This window comes from Onychostoma macrolepis, chromosome 19, assembly GCF_012432095.1.
Source record: "Onychostoma macrolepis isolate SWU-2019 chromosome 19, ASM1243209v1, whole genome shotgun sequence".
Classification (NCBI taxonomy): Eukaryota; Metazoa; Chordata; class Actinopteri; order Cypriniformes; family Cyprinidae; genus Onychostoma; species Onychostoma macrolepis.
The window spans coordinates 8956272-8968659 of NC_081173.1; the positions used below are offsets into that span (position 1 = coordinate 8956272).

The 12388-nt window shown below is 36.4% G+C and overlaps 1 protein-coding gene across 13 annotated transcripts in view; it reads right to left on the reverse strand.

The window, feature by feature from the left end:
* Positions 1 to 5259: 5259 nt before the first annotated feature.
* nrsn1l (neurensin 1-like) overlaps positions 5260 to 12388 on the reverse strand; it is a 220195-nt gene continuing 213066 nt past the window's right edge. For 11 of the 13 annotated variants that reach the window (XM_058752870.1, XM_058752873.1, XM_058752872.1 and 8 more), the window contains 2 exons: positions 8539 to 8727; positions 5260 to 6923 (listed from right to left, as the gene is read on the reverse strand). In XM_058752870.1, coding sequence (XP_058608853.1) covers positions 6522 to 6923; positions 8539 to 8718 — 582 coding nt within the window. In that variant the 5' untranslated portion in view covers positions 8719 to 8727 and the 3' untranslated portion in view covers positions 5260 to 6521. Of the gene's footprint in view, positions 6924 to 8538; positions 8728 to 10526; positions 10601 to 11947; positions 12007 to 12388 lie in introns of those variants that run through there. The other 2 variants (XM_058752877.1, XM_058752875.1) reach the window with 2 other exon arrangements.

Consider the following 12388-nt stretch of genomic DNA (forward strand, 5'->3'; position numbering starts at 1 on the left):
GATGTGACGTTAATGCCACATGCATAACAAATGTAAGTATAAAGTATATGATTGGGTTTTCAATGAATGGAATTCTTTTATCAGTAAATCCTGACTGACAAACCAATTCACACTACTTGTTTGAAATGGATTTGCGTTTAAGAACATAATACTGGTGTCCTGTTTAAAATCACCAGTGTTGTCGGTATTATTCAGTATATATCCAATTTTTATATTTTATCCTTCATGAACTCAACTCCTCCTTGCCACGAAAACAAGAATAGTGTTTTAAAAAATATATTTTATGATGCAAGACTAAAATTTTTCCAGTGCTTTAAAGATTTTTATTATATAATGAAACATTTATTATAATATTAAAATAAAATCATTTTGATTTTATTTTCTACAATGACTCTGGTGCTTTTTCACTTTTGCATAGGGGAATTTTTTATTTTTTATTTTTTTTTAATATAAATTAAAAGGTTAATATGCAATAGGCAACCTAAGTTCTGACAATTAGCCTTTGAAAACTCTCAAAAATAATGAATGAAGAACAGATGACATTTCTACAATAAACTCTCCTGTAAATCTCCAGCACAAGGGGGCGCAATACAGGACATTGTGCAGGATCAGGCAATTGTTAGTGATAGTATTTTTGAGAATGTTTCAGCTTCTGATTTTGTAGGATGGCATAGGATATGGCTTTTGGAAGACCCATCCTGAAATATGAAATCACAGACTCGCTGAGCCTAAGCATTATTACGATTGAACGTTTGTTGTTGGACACGGTACCATGGTAATACCATAATATTTAATTATTATTTAGATGTGCAATCTAAACGCCTCATAATGGCTGTCTTGGGTGTGCATTAAAGTAAATATTGGCGTTGGATTTTAAAACCCATTTCCAGCGCGTAATATTTAACCTGACCCGAATTGGTTACTCTGTCCTCATTATTCTCTAACGTTACTCTATTTTGATTTTCACATTCCCTCACCCACCTCTTCCTCTCACTCCTGTCTGGTGTGTCACCTGAGCCTACGATGTAAACACATGATGTCATTTGTTAGAGAAACTTACATAAAAGAGTTTCTGTGCACCACAGGGTGGCGCTATAACATTAACAAAACGCCCCAAATCATCTGGCTCTGCTGCGAGGAAAAGCATTACATCACTCCTGCTGTAAAAATAGACTAAGAATTGCTTCTTGGGTTCTTGAAAGTGGAGCATTTTGCCACCTGTGTCCAAGCTGTTAATAGATAATGACATCATCTGAAACGGCTCATGGAAAGCAGGATTTGACTCTCGGATGGACTGAATGGATGAAGTTGCTATGCAACCCGGTCATCTGAATTAGCCAAAGTGCCCTTGAAATTCTCCTCCAGTGTAATTCTTTGTTCTTCGCCTTGCTTTTACTTTTCCATGAATGGATGGAGCGGAGTCACATTTGTATGGTCTGAATTGTGCATGCAGCGTGGTTCTGGAAGGTCGTTTGCTTATTCAGCTCCTTCATTATGGTCAATAGTTATCATACAATCTGGTTTGAGATGTATGTGAGAATTCAGGGCTTTTAAAGCATTTGTACTCAGTTTTGTTGAGTGAAACGGTTCACAAAATGGGAATTTATGTTATGTCCATTTCTTTGCAGTCAGTTTCACAAACTGTTGAATAGGCAGGCTATGCTGTGGAGAAAGGTCACCCAACGATGGATCTAAAGATTAGAAACCAATACGTGACAGGACATCTGAGTACGTCTACATTTGTCAGTCGGACCGTGTCCATCCTCGTGGCGTGCATTAATATGATAATGGTATGGATTATGGAGGGTGATATTAGGAAAGCATACGTTTCATCTCGTCTGTCTGTCCTTCTCTGTGTATAATCACTCTCTGCCTGTGTTTGATGAGCAGGGAGAATTTCATTAAACTCCCGATATGGACTTGTCTCGTTCGCCGTGCCTCGGGCTTCCTCCGAGGATCTGCCAACATATATGTGTGTGCCGCTATTCATATATGCAAACATTTCTGTCAAATCTCTCAGCACCTGACAGCAGTGTGAACCCAATAAACCAGAGGCAGATAAGAGCTGGCGTCAGTAGGCAGAACTAATATTATTTGTGCAGTGGAAAGCGTTTATCTGTCACGGACTGAGAATTGATGGTTTTGTGTCACTTTTGTTTAATAATGATGTGGTAATCTCAATATGCCCACTGGCTCGGGCTCTATTAAAGTTCAAAAGATTATCCAAATTAAAATCTCATTTGAAATATTGCTTTTTCCCAATATTTTGACTGGAGGTGGATTCTATTGGATGCGATATTTCTCACTTAGCAATCCAATTAACATTTTATGTTTGACAAACTGCAACGATGGCAAATGGGAACGGGGCTGCGCGACTGTGAAATCTTATAATGGGGCTTTCAAAGATACTGAACTTGCTGCAATAAAACTTTTTTAATTTCACGACAGACAAGATTTAAATATGGGCCGCGATGACTCTACTGCGGCTGTCAGAAAACAAAAGCAGAAAAACAGTTTCTGTATCTTTGCGGTGACAGTGGATGTCAGGGCTCTTATCGTGAAGACAGATTTTCATTCATCGTTGCATAACATTGAATTAGCTCTAGTGATTGCTTGCCAGAATGTGTCTAGTTAGTGTGTGTCTGTATGTCACATCACGGGTGATCACAGCACACTGTGGCCTGCAGAAGCTCTGACTCAAATGAGGGACTTGATCACCTGTCAGCTGCTCTCTTATAAGCGTCATTTTATAAATGTAAACCATGTCATATATTTATCATTAAACCAAGAGAGTCTCTTTTGCCCATCACAACAAAAATACAAATAGATACACTAAAAGTTTGGACCACAATGTAAGGTTGTCAGAAATAGAACAAATGGAAATATGGGAATTTTGTAGTGACCAAAAAACTTATAATTTTTTTTTTTTTTTTTTTTTTTATATTTTAGCTTCTCTAAAGTTACCACCCTTTGCTTTCAACATGAGGTAGATCCTGGGATGCTATATTGAAATTTATTAAAAAAAAAAAAAAATTAAATAAAAAAAAATTAAAGTTATATATTTTTTATTAGTTTTATTTTTATATTTTCTGTTTTCATTTTAATTTCAGTTTGTTTCATTTTATGAATTTGACATTTATATATATGTATAATATATATAAATATTGAAATTATTATTATTATGCATATTTAGTGGGGTTAATGTGATTAATTTTTTATTTCAATTTTAGTTCTTTTAATAAAAGTTAAACAGTTAAAAGAAAAAAAAGTATACAAATTTTAACTAGCTTAAGTTTGTTTGTTTGTTTATTAATTAATTAATTTATTTTCAAAAACCACATTGGGTGTTTAACCTCACTATCTGGTAACCAACAATAAAACAAATAAACCATGAATGAATGATTTTTTTTTTTTTAATTGGCTTTTTAAATTCATACATAGCAATTTACTAATTTAAAATACATATAGGATAATGATTTAATAAATACAAATAGTTTAATAAAATGTAATACTAATACCACTACTAATACATTCTGTCAAGTTGGCTCAAAATTGGTACTTTGCAAATTAATGTTTGCACAATTACTGAAGAATCAGCATCTATCGAATAAGGACCAACACTTGTCAGATTTTCCATATTAAACAATAAAAATGTAAAAATATAAGAATGGAGAATAGCACTGTATTTGTTAATGTTACATGCTATTGCATCAGTTAATCGTTATACTTATTGGATAATAGGTATCAGAGACCTCAATTATCTCCCATTCTTTAAAAAAATAAAATAAAGTAATAGTAATGTTGGATTTTAGAATCTTTCATGGGTAAAAAGCAGTAAGCACTTAATTGTGGTTTGAAACCTTGAGCGAATCAGCATCACTCACCAGTGGCAAGAGTTCACAGGTTCATTGAATTTCTGCAGCGTGCAGTTTCTCAGAGAGGCGAGTCATTTTCCACAGCTCAGTCAATGGAGCATGTCAGTTTCATCTCATTTCTCCAAACCCCCACCTCACAGCAAACAGACCGCTCTGGTGTCACAGACCCTCCATGTATCCGCCTGTCTCTCTACTCCATGCAGCTTAGAACCTCAAACACACATACAGCAGGAGATTTTTTATTATTTATTTTTTTTACTTGAAGCGTTATTATGGATTACGGACTCATATTTTGGCTTTGGCCAAAAGTTAAAACGCCTTAATCACGGACACATCTCACTTCACAAGAGGTTAATTGATGGACTGGAGTGGTGTGGATTATTGTGATGTTTTTTATCAGCTGTTTAGACTCTCATTCTGACGGCACCCATTCACTGCAAAGGATCCACTGGTGGGATGCAATGCTAAATTTCTGAAAGAAACTCATCTACGTTCACCTTTTTGGGTGAACTGCTCCTTTAATGTCAAACCTCGGTGGTTCTTGACTCTTCTATGGTTTGCAATATCTGATGTAATCTTTGTATGCAATGTCCATCAATGAGTAAACGATGACAGAATTTTCATTTTTGGGTGAACTGTCATTTGTCACTACAAATTGGATAAATATCTCTATAGGCAGATTTAAAAAATTCTGAAAATGTGAGTAGTGCATGATATGAAACATTCAGGATGTAATGCAAAAATCGACACCATGACTAACCCACACTATCCCCCATATTAAAAGAATGCATGTAGGTAGGTCATCCTGAGCGCATATTTTCAGTACACCCCATCAACACGCTTTAGCATTCATCTGGTGTGGCTTTTCTAAACAAACGTGTTAACAACCTGCCAACACATTACAGGCATCAAGCACATGACCTAAAGCTGAAGACAAACAACGTTTCATCCCGTCTCACTCTTGTTTTCTGAATATGTGTTGCCGCAGAGGAGTGAAGGATTCTTGATGATGGCTCTACGTGTGGAGCGCTGGTTAATTGATTGTTAACAGCCCACGTACTGTGAGCTATGACTGTTATATGAGGGAAGGTGACTCACAGCGAGCCCTCGCGAGAGAAAGCGGGAGAAAGCAGTTTAGTGGAAGCAGGGAACAGGGTTGGGATGAGTCATTGCTGTTTCCTGCATCTATTTACAGTCACTCAACCTGCCTACTGATAGACAATAAGAAAAGAGACGGCTGTTTTTCACTAAAGATCACACCTTTCTGAGTGTGGTTTTCTTTCATTCACACCATCAATGAATGAAAGGTGTCAATAAACATGATCTTAGAAAAAAAAACTAATATTAATAATACACAAAAAGTCAAGTGCATTGAGTATGCTGACATTGATTTATTGGGCTTGTTTAGAGAGGAGCATTTACAGTATATACATTAACATAATGAGACAATAAGACTAGACAGAAGATTAGACTAGTTGTGTACATTAAATCCCACTTAGTCTTTCACACGACTGCAGCTCATGAAAGAGTAAAGGGTAACGATTCATTGAGAACAACACTATTACCTGATATGTTATGCATACGAGCAGAACATCTGATAGAAAAGATATCAGGGATCCAGAAATAGAGACAGCGAGAGTAGGGTTTGTGCATGTTATTGTGACAGCTGGCATTTCTACAGTGTTTGCAAGGCAGCTCTGTATTGATATTGCTCAAACGTTCTGGAGAGGGTTTGTTCAAATCTAATAAGCTGAATTCTAAACCTTATCCTGAATTAAGTCAACCTGAACAATGTAACATCAGATTCCATTCAAACTTGTGTTTAGAACCTTCAGCATTCAGATTCCAACAGTGATGACATTCTGAATTCCAATTGGTTTTGTATTTGCATATTTGTATCCTAAATTGTGATTGGTCTTTTCTTTCTTGAACCATCTTTACACTTTAAAGATACATACTGGGTACAGAAGATGCTTTAAATATAATTATCTATTTGTGATTTTTAATATATTATATTTTATATACGTACACTACCATTTAACGGTTTGGTAAGATTTTTGTTGTTGTTGTTTTATGGTCACAAATATATATACTAATCAAAAATTCAGTAAAAACTGTTCTACTGTGACATATTACAATTTTAAATTCTAATTTTGTTTCTAAATTTAAAGTTTTATACTTTAATATACTTTAAAATGTAATTTATTCCTGTGATGCAAAGCTAAATTTTTAGCATCATTACTCCAGTCCTCAGTTTCACTTGATCCTTCAGAAATTATTTTAATATGCTGATTTGCGTCTCAAAAAAAACAACAAAAAAACAACAACATTATTATCTGTGTTGAAAACAGTTGTGGTGCTTCATATTTTCGAGAAATATTCAGACCTTTTTATTTGCTGCCTTGCAACCACTTAGTGGCTCTTCGTTAGATCAATACTGTAATATACAAAAATACAAAAATGATTTTGACGATAATTATACAAGTATTGGACAACAGATGGCACAGGTACTTGCCAATTTAATTCTCTTAGCTCATAATTGTAAAACACAAATAAGACACTCCCAAATTTCTCATTGAAATAAACAAGGAGCTTTTGTTGACTGCTTCAACAGCACTCTTGAACAGGCATAGTCACACAGCTCTTTTACGAGCACTGCTGAACTTTATCGTCCCTAGCGAGAGGAGATACTCCTCCGTCACTAGAGACCGGGCTGGGAGGCTTCATTACAGGGTCTGCTGGGCTTCTCACTGCACTTGGGACTCTGGTTTTCCCCTTGCGTTCTCCTCTCGAGTCTTCCTGTTTTATGGGAGTTGTGGAGAAGTTAGACATCAGGATTCCACCTGCCATCAGAACCCCACCCAGAGTAAGAAGCCCCGTCCCGACCAGCACGCATATGTGAAGTGAGCGATTGTGACGCATGGCCTGCCGGTCCACGAACAGCAGTTCACCCTCACCGAAAGCCTCAATGCGAGTGGGAATGGAATAGCCCACTGTCATGACCACCAGCCCCACTGACAGGAGCACGACTCCAACAGCAAGTGAGACCTAAGAAAGAACAAGTTTGATCCAGTTTATAACCCTTCTGAAAAGACCAGTCAACACTGAAAGGTGTTGTGGTTGCTTGATGTGGTTGACAGTTGGTGATCGCTACTGATTATGCATATATGACCCTGGACCCTATCCATATTTGTTAGAATAGGACAATATGGCCAAGATACAACTATTTGAAAATCTGGAATCTATGGAAGTCCGTTTCCGCCACTGAATAAAATTTTTAAAAAGGTTATTGTAACTTTTTATCTCACAATTCTGACTTTTTTTCACAGAATTGTGAGATATAAACTCGCAATTGCGACTTATAAAGTCAGAATTGCAAGATATATATTCACAATTCGGACTTTTTTTCTCAGAATTGCGTGATATAAACTCGCAATTCTGAGAACATATGAGTCTTTTTTTCCCCATCAAAACTGGACTTTAACTCACAATTGCGAGTTTATATCACGCAATTCTGACTTTATAACTAGCAATTGCGAGTTTATATCTCGCAGTTCTGACTTTATATCTCAGAATTATGACTTTTTAACTCACGATTGCGAGTTTGTATCACGCAATTATGAGAAAAAAAGTCAGAATTGTGAGATATAAAGTCGCAATAACCTTTTTAAAAAAAATTTCATTCAGTGGCGGAAACGGGCTTCCATAGGAATCTGAGGGTGCAAAAAAAATTAATAAAAAAATTCAAAATATTGAGAAAATTGCTTTTAAAGTTGTCCAAATGAAGTTCTTAGCAATGCATATTACTAAACAAAAATTAAGTTCTGATATATTTACGGTAGCAAATTTTCAAAATATCTTCATGGAAATTATCTTTACTTAATATCCTAATTTTTGGCATAAAAGAAAAATCGATAATTTTGACCCATACAATGTATTGTTGGCTATTGCTACAAATGTAGCTGTGCAACTTATGACTGGTTTTGTGGCCCAGGATCACATATTTTAGGCAATACATATTTTCAGTGGTATTCATTTTGATAATGAAAGCGTTTCAGAAATGTACCAGGCTTCAAAACAACATGACGCCTTCCAAAGTAGAATCAATCGAATTTGGTTTGGACTGAAGCAAACATGCAAATCATAAAACAACAAAACATATATCACAGCTGCAGCACAACTTAATTCTTAGAAATAAAGGTTCTACTGGTTCCATGAAGAACCTTTAACATCAATTGAACCTTTCCATGCCACAAAAAGTTATTTATAGTGGAAAAATGGTTCTTTTAAGAACTGTTCACTGAAAGGTTATTTTGGGAACCAAAAATGGTTTTTCTATGGCATTGTTGATGATAACTGCTATTTTGAACCTTTATTTTTCAAGACTGGAAAAAGGTTCTTCACCCTTTAGGAAAACAGAATGGTTCTTCTAAGGTTGTCCAAACCTGTTCCTAGAGGGTCACTGTTTTGCAGAGTTCAGCTACAACCCTACTTAAACACACCTGAACCAACTAATCAAGATCTTCAGACTTATTAGAAATGTCTTGGCATATGCGTTGAAGCTAAACTCTACAGGATGTTGGCCCTACTAGAGCCACTGCTCTAAGGCATCGCTGCCAAAAGACTCTTTTGGAACCTTCATTTTTAAGAGCGTCTCTAATACCTTCCAGAAGCTTGAGCTCCACCGCAGCGGTGATCTCTGGCTCTGAACGTCCTCCTGCTGCTCCCTCATTGAGGCTGTGCACTCTTCATAGAAGTGGTGTAAATAGGAGCGCACTCCGAAGACATGACAGCCGGAGTTGACAGTGTGACCGGACCCACAAAACTCAGAGCAAGAGGCCATCTCTCAGACCTGTGATTACAATCACAAATCATTAAAGCAGTTCTTAACCTTCTCAGCTTTAATAGTCACAATTTTGAGTTATACAACAGTTTACTGTGTTTCTCAACGTGACTTCAATTCAATTCAACTGAATTTTTTCAGCCTTTCAGAGTCTTAGACCAACATATAGGCAACAATAGTGCATTTTTTTCACCACAGACCTTTTCTCTGTTTTCTCTAGCACCAATTTAATAAAACATTTTATTCCACAGACAGCCAACTTTTATTAAAAATCCATCTTGTCAAGGGTGAATTACCCCTTTAACTACAGCTATCACTTTGTTTATTATTTCTCACACAGTTTTAATAATTGCAGGTTTTACTTTTTTTAATGTCAGCCGTATCCATGCCTACTGTAGCTGATGTTTTCTTCAAAGTGAAAAACCACCCACTGATGAATCACACATCTCTCAGAGATATAAACACACCACTGCATGTCATCTACACTCTCAAGAGCATCATACTGTAAATAATTGCATTTATATACAATATAGTTTGCATGGAATATTTCCATAGATTTGCTCATAGTAATACCCAATGATAGGCCTACTATTTAACTGTACGCTAGACTATAGCCTAACACCCTTAGTTTTGGATTAAAATGCAGTTTAAACAAAGAGTTTATTTGCTCTATAATTAAGTTTAATCAAGCCCTTCATATTCTGAATACTCAGGAGGCACTGTAAATGCTTCATTAGCTAAAACTGAATATCAGAATAATGAACACAGAGGATTAAAAAGAGAATAATGCAAATTAGTTCATAAATCATTTGATGACAAGTAGTTCATACGCAAGCCAGGGCGCGAGTTTTTGGTGGGGCACCAACAAAGAAAACAAAAAACTTTAGGTCTTAATTTATATAAACATTCAACAAAATTTTCACACGTTTCTGTAACTAAAAAATGTATTACAAAAAATTATTGCTCAGAGCTCATATTTAGCGGTAAATATCACTCAGAAATGTTGGACTGAGGAGGTAGCCATAGCAACAACAACAGACCGCAAGATCATTATCAGACAATTATATCAGCGAACATAAAATAGGTCATTATTTATTACCATAAAGTGGATTCATATCTCACAAAACATTTGAAAAATGTACTAAAAGTCGACTCCCCTTGAAGCTCTTTAAAGTAGCCCATATTTTGCACATTAACTGCTGTGTGCATTCAAGGAATCGAGGAATATCACATATGTTTACATATGTTTACAATCAGAAACACAACCATCTACAGTAGCCTGTGACAAAGTGTAGATGAGAATGACTCAACCCACTACTGCATGTTTATGACAATACATCTGCAGCAAAAATTAATCATCGACGCTCTGCTTCCGTGGAATTCAAAACACTCAAGATGTTTTTTTCTTATAGGCTATCTACACGATCAAACCCAATGTCTTATAAGCACACGTTTATGCAAATAGGGCTGTACGGAATCGTTACATTTACTGCGATTAAATCAAGCGGAGAGATGCTGAAATATCGGCGACAGCAATAAACATGTCAATAAACGCAAAGTCAATAAAGAGGATTTAACGAGTTTGCGTAATTATATAAATCACAATGGCAACGGAACATTAAAATGCCACAGGCAAAGGATATTGCAGATACGTCGCTATTAAAACTCATTTAAATGACATCCCTCATATTATATTCATTTTCATATTCGGTTTATGATAAGGCGCTTGCCAAGCAAAACGATGCATCTGTGCACATGTATCTTAATGTTTTTTAATATAAAATAGGTCAAATAAATTAGGCTACTACCGAATGTTCAGTAATCGATCCTTGTTGCTTGTTTTCGTGTCTTCATCAGCCAAAGTTTACATCTGCTGGAGTGCCCAAGATGCGCATGCGCGGCTGATCTCCACATCCTTTATACACTATTTACACACTACTAATTATTTACAAATTGCTACATCTACGTAAAATAATTATAATAATTAAATGAACAATGATGTGCAAATACGTAATGCAATGACCTTTTAGATGCATGTCTTCCAGCCTGCACAACTCTAGCCTACTTGTTCTATCATACCAAAAAAAAAAAAAAAAGTTCACCTGGTGTTTGGCAGAACGCAACACATATCAACACAATAGTGTCGCATATAGTGTCGTAACTGTCGGTGGCATTTCATTTGTAGGCTATTACAGGATGTGTCAATAACACACATTCAAGTTATTTAAGCCTAAAGCTGCGAATAATTAAGAAAATATAATTGGTTTTTGCTCCATGCCCTCAACTTGGAGAACCATAGAAAGATGTGATAAAAAGAAAACAAACAAAAAAAATCCTTAATGTTGTAAGTGCTCTCAGAGCATTTGTTAGCAATGTTGCAACACCATAAGCCATGTTCAAGGTTGTGCATCTATTATGAGACTCTGAATGATGGAAATTACATTTTTGCAGAAATTCCACAAACTCTTCAAGTAGTTCTGTGCCTGCTCATTACGACTAACCTTGGGATATGTTTTGTGGTTAGGAATGCTTAGAAAAGTGCATGTCCTCACATGACAGGTTATGTTCATGTTAACACAAACTCTCCCTTCTTTAGTCAGTAAGTGTTAGGCTATTTCCATGGTTACACAAGCAGTTACAAAGAGGCATTCAGTACTTTAAAAAGCTTACATTTTCCATTTAGATTTCAATATTTCCTTTCAAATGTGACAAAATGTCAGTAAAAGTATGAAAACAATGTCTTCGAACCAATCACATACCATTTGCCATTTACCATTCACCGAGCATTGCTTCGCATTGTTTTGCTTGTTGTTCAAAGTATGTTGGGTTATAAATGAAACAGCTTTATGCAACATATTAGAAAAATACAGAATCTGGTCAGATTTTATATTGGAAAGATAATTAGAGCTGTCCATGGTGCTGAAGCTCCAGAATGACAGCTGTCTATTTATTTCCGATTATGCATACGGTAAAGTAGATTTGAATATTGGCAATGCACACATTTTCTAAGTTGTTACAGACGCATTGATGAAGAAAAACACGATGCAGTCGTTTTGCAGTCTTTCTTCACCAACTGTCTCATACCTTTTTTTCCGTACACACAGGACGTGAATATTTAAAGTGCGTGGGCGAGCGGCAGTCCTAGAGCGCGCAGATAATGTGCTCATTATGTTGGTGAGGCGGCGAAGCATAAACGCTATCAATGGCAATGCCATCGTTTCCCTCTCACCCGTGATATACGATGCGCTTACACGGCTGGCGTCGTGTGGAGAAGCCAACGGAGTTCAAAAAGTCAAGAGACGCGTCTCCTGATGTAGCGGGACCCAGACAGTTCGCCCGCGTGCCAAAATGGAGATGTTACATCATCTTAATGGTCAAACAATGGGGCGTTGCGATGAATAATACATGCCATCTCAACCTAAGCCTAGCCTATTTCATGAGGGCTGAGGTAAACCCCACGTCCGAATATGCAATAGTATGCAAAAGCAGTATGTCAAATGGATGTCAGAATACGAAGTGGCCATGATGCAGTTAGTGAACAGTCCTGTGCGCAACCAGAGGAAATTTTGCTATTATATGAGGCAACTGAAGCTGAGAAACCATTAGATTTGAGAAGTTAAAAAAATAAAAATGGTGGAGACAGCTCCTTTTAAATGTCATAAGTCAGGGG